This window comes from Phyllostomus hastatus, unplaced genomic scaffold (assembly GCF_019186645.2).
Source record: "Phyllostomus hastatus isolate PE091 unplaced genomic scaffold, TTU_PhHast_1.1 phas_contig_86, whole genome shotgun sequence".
Taxonomy (NCBI): Eukaryota; Metazoa; Chordata; class Mammalia; order Chiroptera; family Phyllostomidae; genus Phyllostomus; species Phyllostomus hastatus.
The window spans coordinates 88,546,049-88,563,592 of NW_025333977.1; the positions used below are offsets into that span (position 1 = coordinate 88,546,049).

Sequence of the window (17,544 nt, forward strand, 5' to 3'; positions counted from 1 at the left end):
ACACCTTCTTTAATAATGTTAATAGGAAAGAGAAAAGTAATCTTAAAGGAAAACAACACAAAAGTCAAATGAATTTAAGCTAAACCCCAGAATATTGGAAGTGTATTCCAGTATAATCTTAGTTTCTTTGTGCCTGTCTCTAGTGGAAAGGTGTTTTAATGTTTATTTTTTAATTACTTTTTTAAATTGATTTAACAGATCCACAAAGACTCATCCAGGTCCAGTTGTACATTTAAGTGATAGCCCAAGAGATGAAGGGAAAGTGAGTATTCCAATACCATTATTCTTGCATTTATTTTCTTCATTCTTGAATAAAGGTATTTATTACTATTATTTGATACCTAACATCTCTAGCACAGTTCATGACATTCAGTGTCATTTAAGATTAGAATATGTTGAATGAATGAATGAGCAAATATTAATAAATGAATGAATGAATTATTCACTCTAATAATGGTACCAAATTAAGTCTTTAGTTTTACCTGAAGGTAAAGTTGATATTTAATTGTAGAATGCTGAGGAAGGTGTGTAACACATGGTACAATTTTAATTTTCAGATAGTCTGTGCTTGAATTTAACAATATAGTTTTTAGTATTGTTAATCATTGGCTTCTGCTATTCAGTTTTGATAATGATCAGTAACCAATATTGAATAATCATAAATTAGCCAATCTTGATTTTTATAAGTAGGTGATAATATAGAAAATGTTCTCAGATTATAGAAGTAATCCTATTCACCTTGATTATTCAGAATCTTCTTTTGATGATAATGAAACAAAGTTAATAACATAAAAAGTTCTGAAGTGTCACTTTTATGTAAATATTGTTTCTTCAAGTGTATAATTTTGGTTATGTAATATAAAAACACTTGAATAAATTATTTAGCTTAGGTTTGGTTCTTTGTTTATTTTTAAATGATAGAAACTGAACTAGCCTAATAAATATTGAACCTGAAAAACAAATTGGCCTCATGGCAATAGAAAGAACATTGGATTTTTTCAAATTGATCCATAAACATGGTATAATTCCAATCAGATGTTATCAAAATTTATTTATTTTTAAAGAATTCAAAAGCTGATTCTAAAATTCATAAGAAAAAGAAAATGTTTAAGAGTAGTCAAGACATTTTCAAAAAAGAAATACATTGTGATATTGGTACAAGGGTATAAAGAAGATCAATAGATATTCAGAAATGGTTCAGACATTTGGGAGAATTTTGCACATTTTAGAGATGTTTTAGAACATGATATACTATTAAGTAAATGGTGTTAGACAATTGGCTATTTGGTTTAAATAAAATGGTACAACCTCTACCTCATACCACTCAGAAATAAATTCTAGATGGAGAAAACATATAAATATTAAAATTGCAACTCAGGAAGTTTTAAAAGACACTGTAGGAAATTGGTTGTTACTGTGAAATAAGGACATCCTCAGGCAAGATACAAAGCCTAAAAGCTTGAAGGACTACAGCATAACAAGACAATCATGATAAGAGACAAGCATCAAAGTAGGGGGCGGTATTTGCTACATATACAGCAGGCAAATTATGAACATGCAAAATATGTAAAGAACTTTACTAAATCCTTTTATTTCATAATAGGAAATAAGTAATGTCTAATTAATAAAACAAAAAGTGGCAATATGCATATATTTAGAAACATGGAAGAGTAAGTCTACTGGAAAATATAGTTTTAAGAATTGAAGGCATGGTGCCCTTGTTACCTTTAAGAGAGCATGGTTTGGCAGTGAGGAAGAAACAACTTCACTAATAATCACTAAGGAAATGCAATATACCATTTTCTTCCTAATCAGAGTGGCAAAATATTAAAAATTAAAAATAATATTAAGTAATGGAAAAGGCATTGAGAAATGGGCATCTAGAATCAGCAATATGGGCAATTTGGCATAATGAACATTTAAAACATGTATTTATTATGACCTGGAAAATCCATTTCTGATATCTAACCTATTCACATGACCAAGGGACAAGATTTTGAAAACAGCCTAAAAGTCTATTAATAGGTAGTAAATGAATGCTTATATATTCATACTGTAGAACACTGTGTTGATATGGAAAGTCCTTTAAGCCACATTTTTTAAACCACACTTTTTAAAATTGTTGTTCAATTATGGTTGTCCCCATTTCCCCCCCATTATTTTCCTCCACCCTACCCACCCCCACCTCCCACATTCAATCATCCCCGCCCTCCCCCTACCTCCACATCTTTGTCTGTGGGCCCTTTATACATGTTCCTTGATGACCTTTCCCATTCTTTTTTCCATTATCTCTCTCCCTCCTCCCCTCTGGTTACTGTCAGTTTGTTCTTAATGTCAATGTCTTTGGTATATTTTGCTTGCTTGTTTGTTTTGTTGATTAGGTTCCACTTATAGGTGAGATCATATTGTATTTGTCTTTCACCACCGGGCTTACTTCACTTAACATAATGCTACATTTTAAAAAAAAGCTGCATAACCATAAATACAATGTAAAACCACTTAAATAATGCATTTGTATTTTTACTTTTATATTCAAATATCCAAGAGAGAAAGCCTGAAAGTATATGTATAAATCTGGGGAGAATACTGGAGATTGGAAAATGGTCAAAATTATCCTTATTTTACTTGTGTTGTTCAAAGTTTTATGAAGGAATAAAATTTGTGTTAATTGTATAATTTAGAAAAATTAGTATTAGAGTCAGAAACTATATGTTTGAATTATGGCTCTACTACTTACTAGCATATATCCTTGAATAAATCCTTAACTTCTTATAGATTAGTTTTTTCATCTGTAGCCTTTTGTCATGTAGAAGTTTTTTATTTTATTACTTATTTTTATCAGTTTTAATCTGATTCCTGCATTTTGTTTCTTAGTAATGTTTCCTTTTCTGGGAGAAAATATAATCCTATTATTTTCTATTAGTTTTAAGGCTTTCCATTTTAAAATTAGATTTTAATCTATATATATATAGTTTATTTTATTTTGGTTTGAGATAAGGGTATACTTTTGTTTTAAAAATACTTTTTAAAAATACAGTATATTTTATTTTTACATGTAAATAATTAATTTATTGAAATAATCAATTCGATTTCCACTGATGTATAAGGACATCTCATTCATATATCAAGTTCCCATATTGGGGTGGGTCTTTCTCTGGGCTTTTTACTCTGTTGCACTGCTATATTTATTGTTTTACTAATAGCACATTTTAATAACTTCACAAAATATCTTGATATCTTGTAGTCCTCCTCCTCCCTTTCCTATCTTAGCTTTTTCCTACCATTTATTCTACTATATGAAATTTAGAATCAGTTTATCAAGTTCTGTGTATATCCCTGCCAGGATATTGTTTGCAACTTGGACATGCCAAATAATTTAGAAAAAATTTATATCATTAAGATATAAACATAATATACAGGGTGGGGCAAAAGTAGTTTTACAGTTATTAGTATGAAAAATAATACAAAAATTAATAAATAATACAAGAATAAACTCTTTTATATACTCACAACTTGCCCTACTCTGTACTTAGCTTGGCTCGCTTTTATGTTTTTCTATATACCTTTATGACTTCTTTTACAAAAGTCTTATATATCTTTTGCTACCTTCATCTTAAGTGCCTTATAGATTTTGTTGCTCCTGTGATTAACGTTTTAAAAATCAATTTTATACTTGAATTTTAGCATATAAAATATTGATTTTGTTATTTTGTATTCAACTATAGCACTGAATGTTTTGTTTTTAAAGCTATCCTTAGATTTTCAGGAATATTCTCTATGTAAAAGTATAGCAAATATAGACAAATTTTATTTCTTTGTTTCAATATTTATAGTTTTTATGTATGTATTTGTTTTGTTGCATATGAACTCAGTGCAATGTTGAATATAAATGGTTTTAATGGGAACTTTATTTTGTTTCAAACCACAAAGGAAATGCCTCCAAGATTTTAACATTAAGTAAGATGTTTGCTTCAGGTCTTTGGTTGATTGCTTTTATGAAGTTAAAAAGTTTTCATTTATTTTTAATATCCTAAGAGTTTTAAATTATTAATGGCTTCAAATGCTTTTCCACGTATATTGAGATGTGATTTGTGCTGGTCTCAGCCTATTGATAGAGATGCTATTGGCTAGAAATGCCTCAGGGCACACATCTGAGTCTGAGGTGAGACCCCACAGACATCTCTCTTTTTGGAGTCAGTGTTGTGGCTCGACTGGCCCTTGTGGATATTTTATGATTGCAAAACACACCTCAGCAACAACCACCAGGGAGCTTTGACAAGCAAGATTTATTATTCACAGGTCCTGGAGGGCAAAGGGCATGCCTGGGGCAATAGAAGTAAGGTCATGGGTAGGGAGAGCAACCATCTGGACCTGGGGTTCTGCTTTTCTAGGGGTCGAGTGTGGGGACCCTAGGGTTTAGCAGTTTCACTTTTTATTGGAAAATTTAATATGTAAGAGCAGTAAAATGCAGAAAGGGAAAAGCAAACCATCAGTCAAATTGTCAGTTGTCTAAATCAACCTAAGTTTTTTAAAAAACAAGGGAAGAGGGGGGAGTAGAAGAGGGTAAAGGTGGGGTAAATGGTGATGAAAGTAGACTTGAGCTGGGATGAGTGGTAAACATACAATACAATACACAGATGGTATATTTATTATAGAATTGTATACCTGAAACCTATACAATTTTATTAACCATCATTACTCCAATAAATTCAATTTTTAAAAAAGCTAAAAATAAGCCCTGGCTGGCATAGCTCAGTGGATTGAGCGCGGGCTGTGAACCAAAGTGTCGCAGGTTCAATTCCCAGTCAGGGCACATGCCTGGGTTGCAGGCCACAGCCCCCAGCAACCACACATTGATGTTTCTCTCCCTCTCTCCCTCCCTTCCCTCTCTAAAAATAAATAAAAATAAAATCTTTAAAAAAAAAAGAAGGAAATCTTACCTTTTAAAAAAAGGCTAAAAATAAGGGAATTCATGGGTGGTGCAGGTCTTTATCTAGTCTTGTAGCTGACAGTGAGTTTATTGGAGATGGATGTCCTTTAACAGGGTGCCTTGGCAATTAAAAGCTTATGTCAGGCACTTACATTACAATAAAAAAGCTAACTGTCAGGCTACAAGGTGATTGTTCCTTGTTATGTTATTTTGTTGAAATATGTTAATAGGTCTTTTAATTTTAAACACTTTTGCATTTCTGGGATAAATTCAACCTAGAAGGGGAAAGCTTCCATTGAGGCTTGTTGGTGAAGTGAAAGAAGGAATAAATTACTTATGTTAAGGTCTGTACTGATACAAGATTGTATTATAAAATCAGAAAATAGACCGCCCTCTCCCTAAGATAACATTTACTAAAGAAACTTCATATTAGTTTATCAAATAGAAGACAGTGATCTTGAAATGAGAGATGTCTGTATTATACATAGTATTTTGTATGTCTCCTCAAAGTCACTCAGCCTTGCTTCACCCCAGCCCCGTGGCTGTTTGCTTCACCTCAGTTTTGGCAGGTTTAGTCATTTCATGCAGTACTACTTCCTGAAGTTGAGTGGCTATGCTCTGAGTTTCTCTCCTCCCCCTAATTCTGAATGCAGATAATGTATCCTACTAGAAAGCATGAGGTCTGGCTTCCCTAATAGCTGACAAAGGGGACAAAGGACACAACTCTGGAGTGAAGTGGTGTTTAACTTTTTATGGAGAAAACCTTGACCTATATTAGACAAGACACATAAAATAATTCCCCCTCTCACCCTCCCTGTGGTTGAGCTATTCTGAATCATGATTTTTCCATGTAAACTGTCAGAGACTTCCTGCAACACAAAGTAGATACACTTGCTAAGTAATTGATTGTCTCTTCAGCTTCTTTCAATGAAATAGTGTGATAATAAATCTTCTTTTACTTATTTACCTTACTTTTCCTTATTATTACAGCCCTGAGGTTGTACTTCTCAGAGAAACATTAGCATTTAAGCCTTGCCTCAGGATGTTTTTACAGGACCCTGGTTAAGACAATAGTTGTCAAAACTGTTCTAGATTAAGGATTGGAAACTACAACCCATGGGACAAATCTAGCATGCTGCCTGTTTTTGTAAATGTTTTATTGGAACACAGCCATACTCATTCATTAATGTATTGTCTGTGGCTGCTCTCTTACTACAAGAGCAAGGCTGAGCAGTTGTGACAGTGCTATATGGCCTACAATACCTAAAATATTTATTATCAAGCCCCTTATGTTAAGTTTGCTGACTCCTGTTATAGATTGCAGACCCACAGGATGGGATTGTATAGTTGGATTGTCTCCTATCTAAAATCAAAGAGCCCATTGAAGGTGTCAAGTGAAGAGTATTAAACCCTTTCATGCAGTGACATCACAATTACTTGAGCATTTTCCTATAATTAATTGGGATGAAGGGCTGAGAGATAGGTAAAACAATGGGAGATCAGGTACTTGTAGTGCTTAATTGATAAAAAGCAATGATAATTATAATCATGATGAAATAAAATAGCTCTCTTTGATGCCATTTATATTATTTTCTATTCCAACATAAATTATCAGAAATATAGTAGTTTAAAACAATGTAAATATATTTTCTTACAGTTCTGTTGGCCAGAAGTCCAACATGGGTTTTACTGGGCTACAACAGAGATATAACCAGGGTTGCATTCCTTTCTGGTAGCTCTAAAGGAGAATCTGTTTTCTTGCCTTTTCAACTTTTATGACTATGCACATTCCTAGACTTATAGCCCCCTTCTTTCCTCTTCAGAGACAACTTCTTTCTGATCTTCTTCCATCATAACATCTCTTTCTAACCATAGCTGGTAAAGGTTCTGCACTCTTAAGGATTCATGTGATTGATTAGATTGGGAGCATTTGGATAATCCATGATGCTCTCCCCACAGTTCTTCCACAAACCATGTTTCTGAAAAGTCTACCTTTTTTCTTTATCAAATAAGGTAGTATTTATACCTTCTGGGGAGAAGGCATAGACTTCTTTGTGGGGCTATTATTTTGCCTTCCAAAGAACTGGACACTGTGTGAAAGTAAGATAACTCAGAAAAATTGATTACTGATTTAGGACATGCCAGAAGTCTTCTAAGACAGCTTTAAAGGGTCTTACCTACTGCTGCTCTAAGGAAGACTGTGCTAAAAACAGGCCCAGGATATATATATATTTATTTATTTATGCTATTACAATTGTTCCAAATTTCCCCCTTTCTTCCTTTCCCCAGCACCCCCTACTCCCTCAGGCAATCTTCACACCATTGTTCATGTCCAAGGATCGTGCTTATAAGTTCTTTGTCTACTCCATTTCCTACACTGTACTTTAAATCTCCATGATTATTCTGTAACTACCAATTCCAATTTATATTTCTTAGTGCCCTCACCTACCTCTTCACTCATTCACACAAACCCCCTCTCATCTGACAACCATCAAAATGCTCTCTGTATCCATGATTCTGTCTCCATTCTTGTTTGCTTAGTTTGTTTTTTAGATTCAGTTTCCATTAGATATGTACTTATTTCCATTTTATTATTCACAGGTTTAATGTTCTTTTCCTTACATAAGTCCCTTTAACATTTAATATAATAATGGGTTGGTAATGATGAACTCCTTTAGTTCTTTCTTGTCTGGGAAGCTCTTTATCTACTGTTCAATTCTCAATGATAGCTTTGCTGGGTAGAGCAATCTTGCCTGTAGGTCCCTGCTATTTATGATTTTGAATATTTCTTACTAATCCCATTGTAGCCTACAAAGTTTCTTTTGAGAAATCAAATGAAATTCTTATAGGAACTCCCCTGTAGGTAAGTAACTGTTTTTCTCTTGCTGGTTTTAATATTCTGTTTATCTTTAAAGTTGGTATTTTAATTATGATTTGTCTTGGTGTGGGCCTCTTTGCACCCATTTTGTTTGGGACTCTTCATGCTTCCTGGATTTGCATGTCTATTTCCTTCACCAAATTAGGGAAGTTTTCTTTCATTATTTTTTCGAAAATAGATTTCCAATTTCTTGCTCTTTCTCTTCTCCTGGCACTGCTGTGATACAAATGTTGGAAGGCTTGAAGTTGTTCCAGAAGCTCCTTACACTATTCACGCTTCTTTTTTTTTTCATTGATTTATTTTTAGAGGAAGGGTAAGGGAGGGAGAAAGAGGGAGAGAGAAACATCAGTGTGTGGTTGCCTCTTGAGTGCCACTGTTGGGGACCTGGCCTACAATGCAGGCATGTGCCCTGACTGAGAATCCAGCTTGCAACCTTTGGTTTGCAGCCCAGCACTCAATTTACTGAGCCTCGCTAGCCAGGGCCATCCTCATTTCTTTTTAGGTTCTTTTTTCTTCTTGATGTTCTGATTGGTTGTTTTTTTTCTTTCTTATGTTCCAAATCATAGATTTGATTCTTGGCTTCATCCACTGTACTGTTGATTCCCTGTGAATTGTTCTTTATTTCATTTAGTGTATCCTTCATTTCTGATTGAACCTTTTTTATTCTGTTGAGGTCCTCACTAAGTTCCTTGAGAATCCTTATAACTAGTGTTTTGAACTCTGCATCTGATAGTTTGATTATCTCCATTTTGTGTAGTTCTTTTTCTGGAGTTTTCTGCATCTGTACTTTCATTTGTGCCATATTTCTTTGTCTCCTCATTTTGGCAGCCTCCCTGTGTTTGTTTCTGTGTATTCAGTAGAGCTGCTATGACTTCCTGTCTTGGAAGTGTGGCCTAATGTAGTAAGTGTCCTGTAGTGGCACAGCCTCCCCTATTATCCAAGCTGGGTACTTGAAGTGTGCCCTCCATGTGGACTGAGTATACCTCCCTCTATACTCAATACTCAACTCAAGTTGAGTCTTGATTGCTGTCAGCAGGTCAATGGGAGGGACTTTCCCAGGCCAATGAGATGCAAAGACTGGTTGTGACCACTGATCACCAACCTCCACCTTCCACAAAGGATCAGCTGGCAGAGGCAGGATGGTGGTACTCTGACGTGGTGTGTAGCTGTCCACTGGGTGTGCATGCTCTGGAGTTTCTTGGGTGGTACAGGCCAATGTCAGCCCTTGCCTGTGTTCTACTCCAAGCCACCCAGTATGAGCTACAAAGCAATCTCTAGGTGGCTGCTGCTTGTACTGGGCTTAGAGGTTCCCAGGTGAAGCCAATCTGCGAACTTAAGCTGGCTGCTACTAGTGCCAGGCCTGAGGCCACTGAGCAAGAGGTATGGGGGCTGTGGGCTAGCTGAGGCTTGCTGTTGCTTGTTTGAGATGATTTAGAAAGATGTGAAGCATCAGTGAAGACAAGTCATTCATATGGAAAAACTACTGTTAACAGCTTGGCTTGGCCTATAAATTGGGTAGGGCAGAGCCTCAGAGAATCACTAGGATGGGGCAAAGAGTGTTAGCCAAGTTGATGGGGTCTCAGACATGGCACCCTCCTCCCAGCTCTGTGGCTCTGTGTGGGGATGATTCAGTAAAGGAACAATGGCCTCTGCTTGCAGTTCTGTCTGGGAGAAAGCTGTACTGTAGCTCTCACCCTGAAGTCAGACTCTTTAGTTCCTTCCCATATGCCGTTGGTACCATTCAAGCTGCTACTCCCTCTACTAGAGCTCAGAGGACATGAGTATGAATAAGTCTGTGTATACCTAGTTCCTTTAAGAGGAACTGCTTGGGACTCCAGAAGTTTCTTCCACTGACTCAATCAGTGGATGAGTCAGTTTTTTTTTACAGCCAGAATTTATGGGGATTTATCTTCCTAGCACTGGGACCCTGGGCTGTGGGGGCCTGGTGTGGAGCTGGGACCCCTTGCTTCTAAGATATCACTCCCAAATTTTTATCCACCATATATGGGTATAGGCTCAGCCTGTCTGTTTCTTCTCTCTTCCTACCATTCTTGATGGATGTGGTTTCTTTCATTTCATAGTTGTTGGACTTCTATTCAACTTGAGTTCTAGTTGAAGTTATTGAGGTGAAATTGGTTCACAAAACCATACAGGTTTCAAGTGTACAATTCAATGAAACATTATCTGTGCACTGCATCTTGTGCCCATCACCCCAAGCAAAGTCTCTTCCTGGTGACTTAAAACAGGAAGAAAAGGTGGGGCCTTAAAATAACAGAAATTTATTATTTTATAATTTGGAAGCCAGAAATCCTAAATCATCAAGGTCTTCAGCCCATACTACATCTGAAGGCTCGAGGAGAAAATCCTTCTTTTCATCTTTCACCTTCTGATGGTACTGATGTTCCTTGATTGGTGGCAGAACTCCAGTTTCTTCCTCTGCCTTTACATAGCCTTCTTCTCTGTCTTCTTTTTTCTTTTAAAAGGGCCAGCAGTCACTGGGTTTAGGCCCAACCCTAAATCAAGAAAAATTTCATCTTGAAATTCTTAACTAATTATATCTGCAAAGATCCCATTTTCTAATAAAGAACATTCTGAAATTCTGAGTAGACAATTTGGGGGGATATTATGCGACCATTATCCTGAGAATATTGTAAACTCCACCTCCTTCAATTTCTTCAAACTCTCCTGTTTAGTGGAAGTACCTTTCTCACTGTTTCCAGAGAAGTTTCCCTCTTCTAGGAGACTGTGCAGTGACCTCACCTGAGATATATGTTTTGCCTATTGGTGTTTATACTTATAAGACCAACCACTAATCTCATTACCTTCAGGACAATATACAGATTACACCTCAAATATCAGCACAATTTAACATAGCATACATATTCCTCCAGGAAGAAATAGAGTACCTATGAAAATAATAGAATATCCATCCCCTGACCCCAACTGTGTAGGAGTGTTTTTTAAGGGTTTGAACTTGGGCAGCTACTTGGAGGAGAATTCATTTATTGAGCATCACTGAACAATGATTTGAGAGTTAATGCTTTGAGAACACTGGAATCTGGTCTTAATAATTTGCTGGAGGGGTTCTTTGAAGCCTGGACTCAACAAAGGCATACAGTTAATAAAGTAGAGATGCCAGAGCCTTTTGGTATAGCATTGGAGAAGGGGTCAGAGGACAATGAAAAGGGACTGTTAAAATGGATATATTATATTTGTCCAGGCTGTATTCCCTAGATGTTTCCTAAGGACACTGTCTTCACTTAACCTGCCTAATAAGGAATGCTCTGGAAAGTTGAGTATCAGCATATTTGAGAAGTTTGTTACTTGTAAACAGTTATTTTTTAAAATATATGTTATTGATTATGCTATTATAGTTGTCCCATTTTTTTCTCCACTTTATTCCCTCTACCTCCACTCTATACCCCACTACCCATCATCATTCCCCCACCTTAGTTCATGTCCATGAGTCATACATAGAAGTTCTTGGCTTCTCCATTTCCCATACTATTTTTAACCTCCCCCTGTCTATTTTGTACCTACCATTTATACTTCTTATTCCCTGTACCTTTTCTCCCTTTCTCCCACGCCCCTGTTGATAACCCTCCATGTGATCTCCATTTATGTGGTTCTGTACCTGTTCTAGTTTTTGCTTAGTTCGTTTTTGTTTTTGTTTTTGTTTTTATTTTAGGTCCAGTTGTTGATAGTTGTGAGTTTGTTATCATTTTACTGTTCGTAGTTTTGCTCTTCTTCTTTTTCTTAGATAAGTCCCTTTAACATTTCATATAATAGGGGCTTGGTGATGATGAACTCCTTTAACTTGACCTTATCTGGGAAGCACTTTTTCTGACCTTCCTTCTAAATTACAGCTTTGCTGGATAGAGTAATCTTGGATGTAGGTCCTTACCTTTCATGACTCTGAATAGTTCTTTCCAGCCCCTTCTTGCCTTCAAGATTTCTTTGAAGAACTCAGCTGATAGTCTTAAGGGAACTCCTTTGTAGGTAACTGTCTCCTTTTCTCCTGCTGCTTTTCAGAGACTCTCCTTATCTTTAATCTTGGGTAATGTAATTATGATGTGCCTTGGTGTGTGCTTCTGTGGGTCCAACTTCTTTGGGACTCTGAGCTTCCTGGACTTCCTGGAAGTCTATTTCCTTTGCCACATTAGGGAAGTTCTTCTTCATTATGTTTTCAAATAAGTTTTCAATTTCTTGGTCTTCCTCTTCTCCTTCTGGCACCCCTATGATTCGGATGTTGGAACTTTTAAAGTTGTCCCAAAGGTTCTTAAGTCTCCCGTCATTTTTTTTTAATTCTTGTTTCTTCATTCCATCCTGGTTGAATGTTTATTTCTTCCTTCTGCTCCAGACTGTTGATTCGAGTCTTGGTTTTCTTTCCTTCACTGTTGTTCCCTTTATTTCACTTTTCATAGCCTTCGCTTTTTCTTCTATTTTGCAACCATACTCAACCATTTCTATGAGCATCCTGATTACCAGTGTTTTGAACTATGCATCTGATAGGCTGGCTATCTCTTGATCACCTAATTCTGTTTTTTTCTGGAGCTTTGATCTATTCTTTTCATTTGGTCCATATATATTTGTCTCAGTACATCTGTTACGTAATAAGGAGCCCAGCCTTGTGTGTTTGCTAGGGCAGGGCAACCCACGTTGCTGCGTTGTGGCACTGTAAATGGGGGAGAGGTCCAAGAGGGAACAATGCCACTGGCTCAGCTCTCTGACAGCTTTTAGTCACTTCCTCTGCTACCCACAAGCAAATTGGGCCCTTCTGGTGCTGATTCCTGGGTGGATGGTTTTGTGTACGCTCTAGGAATCTGAGTCTCTCCTGTGAAGCTGGGAGTTTCTCCTGCCACCTCAGCCCCCACAGGTTTTTCAGTCAGAGGTTTTGAGGCTTTATTTCCCTTCACTGGAATCCTGGGTTGCACAGTCTGTCTCACTCCCCAGTTGTTTTTTCTGTTTTATCCTCTCACAAATGTGGGACTGCCTGCTCTGCCAGCTGCTACCTTGCCTGCCCCAGTCCTCTAGCCACCACCTTGCCATGTGTCCTCTCCACACTGGCTGCCCATCTCCACCCCTCCTACCAGTCTAGATGAATGTTTCTTCTTTAACTCTTTGGTTTTTGGACTTCCATGCACTTCAGTTTCCTGGCAGTTCTGGTCATTGTTTGTTTTCAAAATTTTTTAATACTTTATTGATTATGCTATTACAGTTGTCCCATTTTACCCCCTTCACTCCCCTCCACCCTGTACACCCTCTCCCACCCATATCCCCCCCTTTAGTCATGTCCATGTGTCATACTTATAAGTTCTTTAGCTTCTACATTTCCCATACTATTCTTACTCTCCCCCTATCTATTTTCAACCTATATTCTATGCTACTTATTCTCTGTACCTTTTCCCACTCTTTCCTCCTCCCACTCCCCTGTTGCTAACCCGCCATGTGATCTCCATTTCTGAGGTTCTGTTCCTGTTCTAGTTGTTTGCTTAGTTTCTTTTGGTTTTGCTTTAGGTGTGGTTGTTAATAATTGTGAGTTTGCTGTCCTTTTACTATACATGTTTTTTCTTTATCTTCTTTTCTTAGATAAGTCCCTTTAACATTTCATAAAATAAGGGCTTGGTGATGATGAACTCCTTTGACTTGACCTTATCTGAGAAGCACTTTATCTGTCCTTTCATTCTAAATGAAAGCTTTGCTGGATAGAGTAGTCTGGGATATAGGTCCTTGTCTTTCATGACTTGGAATACTTCTTTCCAGCCCCTTCTTGCCTGTAAGGTCTCTTTTGAGAAATCGGATGACAGTCTGATGGGAACTCCTTTGTAGATTACTGTCCCCTTATCTCTTGCTGCTTCTAGGATTCTCTCCTTCATTTTTACCTTGGCTAATGTAATGATGATGTGCCTTGGTGTGTTTCTTCTTGGGTCCAACTTCTTTGGGGCTCTCTGAGCTTCTTGGATTTCCTGGAAGTCTATTTCCTTTGCCAGAATGGGGAAGTTCTCCTTTATTATTTGTTCAAATATGTGTTCAATCTGTTGCTTTTCCTCTTCCCCTCTGGTACCCCTATAATTCAGATGTTGGAACGTTTAAACACCTGGAGCTTCCTAAGCTTCTCCTTGTTGAATTCTTATTTCTCCATTCTTTCCTGGTTGGTTGTCTTTTCCTTCTTTCTGGTCCACTCTATTGTTTTGAGTCCCAGTTTCCTTCCCATCACTATTGGTTCTCCATGCATCTTTCTTCATCTCTTTTATGGTAACCTGCATTTTTTTCATCTAATTTGTGCCCCAAATCAACCAATTCTGTGAGCTTCCTGATCACCAGTGTTTTGAACTGTGCATCTGATAGATTGGCTATCTCTTGGTCGCTCAAAAGGAGGAGTCCTGGGGCATTGATCTGTTCTTCTGTTTGAGACATGTCTCTCTGTCTCTCTCTCTCTCTCTCTTTTTTTTTTTGGTCTGGTCGCTTCTGTTATAGTGAGGGGCCGAGCCTTAGGTGTTCACCGGGGCTGGGCACCCCAGTCGCTAGATTGTGACATTGCATGTGGGGGCGGGAGGGAACAATCGTCGGTAGCTCCATTCTCCTGGGACTTTAGTCCCTTCTCTGGGATCCTGGGTTGCACGTTCTGCCCTGGCCCACAATCGCTACCTCACTGGGTCTGCCAGCTGCCGCTTGCATACTCAGGGTCCCCCGCTGCGATCTTGCCTGCCCCAGATGCCTCACGTGCTCCCTCCCGGTTGCCCTATGCTCCCAGTTCTCCCTGTTCTCTTCGTGCTGCGACCCGCCCCGGCTGCTCCTCTCCACCCCTCCTACCTATCTGGATGAATGGGTCTAGTTCAACTTCTTGGCTGTCTGACTTCCATTCAGGTAAATTCTCTATCAGTTCTGGGTGTTACTCTGCCTCTAAATTGTTGTTGTTCTAATCTTGGTTGTGTGTGGAGGTACGGTGCATCCACCTATGCCTCCATCTTGCTAGAAGTCTCTGTTTTCAAATTTGTTATCCTTCTTTTGGTTGTGCAAGGAGGAAAAGCGTATCTACCTATGCCTCCATCTTGGCCAGCTGTAATCAGTTATTGATTTAGTGAACTCAATGTCAATCAGCAGGAAGGATCAAATGCAGCTTGCTTTTATAGAAAGGAAAGTATATAACTTCACAGCCTTTCCCTAGCACTATTATTTTTCTTTTCTATCATAATATATCCTTCGGGAACCTTGATTTTCTTCACATTCTTTAGAAAGGATACCAATTCACTTTTTTTGCTATATGATATTAGTTGGATCTGGTTAGCAGAAGTGGCAAATATGTATATAACTCATAAGACTCATGTGTCAGAGAGTGGGAAGAAAATCCTTCAAAGGCCTAGGACCTCACTCTGTATGTGATGGTATTGAGGGTCTGAAGGTATGGGGTATGTAGGGGTATCTCTTCTATGGTAAAGCGTAAGTTTTTGTACTTTTCTAAGAAAGTGTCATGTGACTTGGTGAACCTTTTTGGATTTGGATAATAGTCTGTAATACCCCTTGAAATTTCTATTCAAATAAAGTTTTTTCCAGGCTGTGCAAAAGTCTGACAGTTTTGAATGGGGCCTGGGGGTGCTGGGGTGGGGGGGACAAGGGCTTTTCACTAAGTACAAGCCAGTTTGCAAGGTACTTTACCACTTGGTATGTATAATCTAGCAGATCTGATGAAGATAAATATATCTAGCAGATAAGACTGCTGTACTGGAAAGCCCAATAAGAGATTCACAACATTACTCTCCATTTTCAAAGCAAATCCTAGCATGCTGATGAGCTTTTGTAAAGACTGAATACCTAACCATGGGATACCAGTGACTATGAAACCTGAACTGTCCATCATGAATTAGATGTTGCCATATGAAGAGTCATACCATTTGGTGAGGGAAGTGACAATCCATTTTACAGTGGAAGTGGCATATTCAGGAAATCAGCCTGGAACTGTTCAAAAGGCATAAATAAATTGGATAAATAAAAATCCCAGAATTTAATCTGTTGCAACAATGCCTTTCTCTCAACCTACATATATGGCATTAGGGGATTGGAGGGGAGTAGCTAAAACTGATAAAAGAGGACATAATTCAAGTCTGGTTCATAGATGCCATGTGATTGGTTGGTACTATCTGGGCACAGACTACTCAATTACATTTCAACTTAGGGGTGACCTTGATGAAGAGAAACCCTTAAAATGAATTGGTCCCCAATTATATACATGATTGTGCATTTCATATAAATATAGTGAAGCACAATAATAAAAAAAATCAAAAACCAAAAATTACTTTTACTTGGAAATTTAAAAACTATTAACATTAGGTCTAATATAAAACACACACAAAAAATGAATATATAAAAACTAATAGCAATGTAACACTACATATAAGAATCTATGAAATATAATTAAACCAGTTATAAAATAATTTATAGCCTTTAATACTTATGAATAAAAATTAGAAAGTTAAATAAATTTAATAAATCAATTCAACATAAAGCTAGAAAAAGAACAAGAAAATAAGTAAAGGAAGCAGAAGAGGCAAAGATGAAAAGTTAATTCTCTTGATTTTAAGTTATCTTAAAAATTAATTAACATACTGGTTCTTTGAATAAATAAAATATGCAAACTGCTATCTGACCTTATAAAAAAAAAGGGAGAGAACAAAGAAGCACAAATAATACCTGAAACAAAGAGGACACACTCTAAAGGTAAGGAAAATTTTACACATTCACATTATATTACTTTATACAACTTTAAGCAGGTAGATTTAAAAGCCTAGGTAAATCGCTTTCCCTAGGTAATTTCCTAGGGAAACAAATTTGTCAACATTGACATCAATGGAGACAGAAAGTTTAAGGAAATGGGAAAGTTATTAAATGACTATTCTCATACAAAAGTGCCGGGCCCAGGTGGTTTTGCAGAGAAATTTTACTAAATTTTCAAATACTATATAATTCCAATGCTACACAAATGATTATAAAGTAGTGGTTTCCACTATGGTCAGTGGGACAGTCTGGACCAACTATTCTCATTATAAATAAAGTTTTATTGGAGACCATGTATGGTGGGTGTGGAGAGCTTAAAATATTTACTATCTAGCCTTTTACAGAAAAAAATTACTAACCCTTTTTCTAAATGTAGTTTAAAACAAGAAAAATATACAAATTGTTCTTATTTGTGAATCGCAACTGGTAAAGATTGCACAAAAAGAAAAACATGCATTTATTGCACTTATTCATATCAATGGAAAAATCTTAAATATCAACAGGTTCTAATAGCATATTTAAAAATAACACACTGTGATATGCATTGTTTCACCCCAGGGGCACAAGTATGAATACTATAAGAAAATTCCTTAATATACTTTATATTGTTAACAGATATAAGGAAAAAATTGTGATCATCTCTATAGAGGCTGAAAACTTGTCTTTATAATATATATATTTTTAGATTTTATTTATTTATTTTTAGAGAGGGAAGGGAGGGAGAAAGAGAGAGAGAAACATCAATGTGCGGTTGCTGGGGGCTGTGACCTACAACCCAGGCATGTGCCCTGACTGGGAATTGAACCTGCGATGCTTTGGTTCGCAGCCCACACTTAATCCACAAGCTACGCCACCCAGGGTGAAAACTTGTCTTTAAATAAAATTTAACTCCTGAGGTATTTATACTTTTGATAATGGCAGACTTCCTTATTTCAGATAAGTCCTCTCACTGAGAGAATTAGAA

General features: G+C 37.1%; 1 protein-coding gene across 4 annotated transcripts in view; it reads left to right on the forward strand.

The window, feature by feature from the left end:
* The window catches only part of STXBP5L (syntaxin binding protein 5L), a 346,905-nt gene that overhangs the window by 86,847 nt on the left and 242,514 nt on the right, over nucleotides 1–17,544 (forward strand). For all 4 annotated transcript variants that reach the window (XM_045851924.1, XM_045851926.1, XM_045851925.1 and 1 more), the window contains exon 7: nucleotides 199–262. In XM_045851924.1, coding sequence (XP_045707880.1) covers nucleotides 199–262 — 64 coding nt within the window. The remainder of the gene's footprint in view (nucleotides 1–198; nucleotides 263–17,544) is intronic.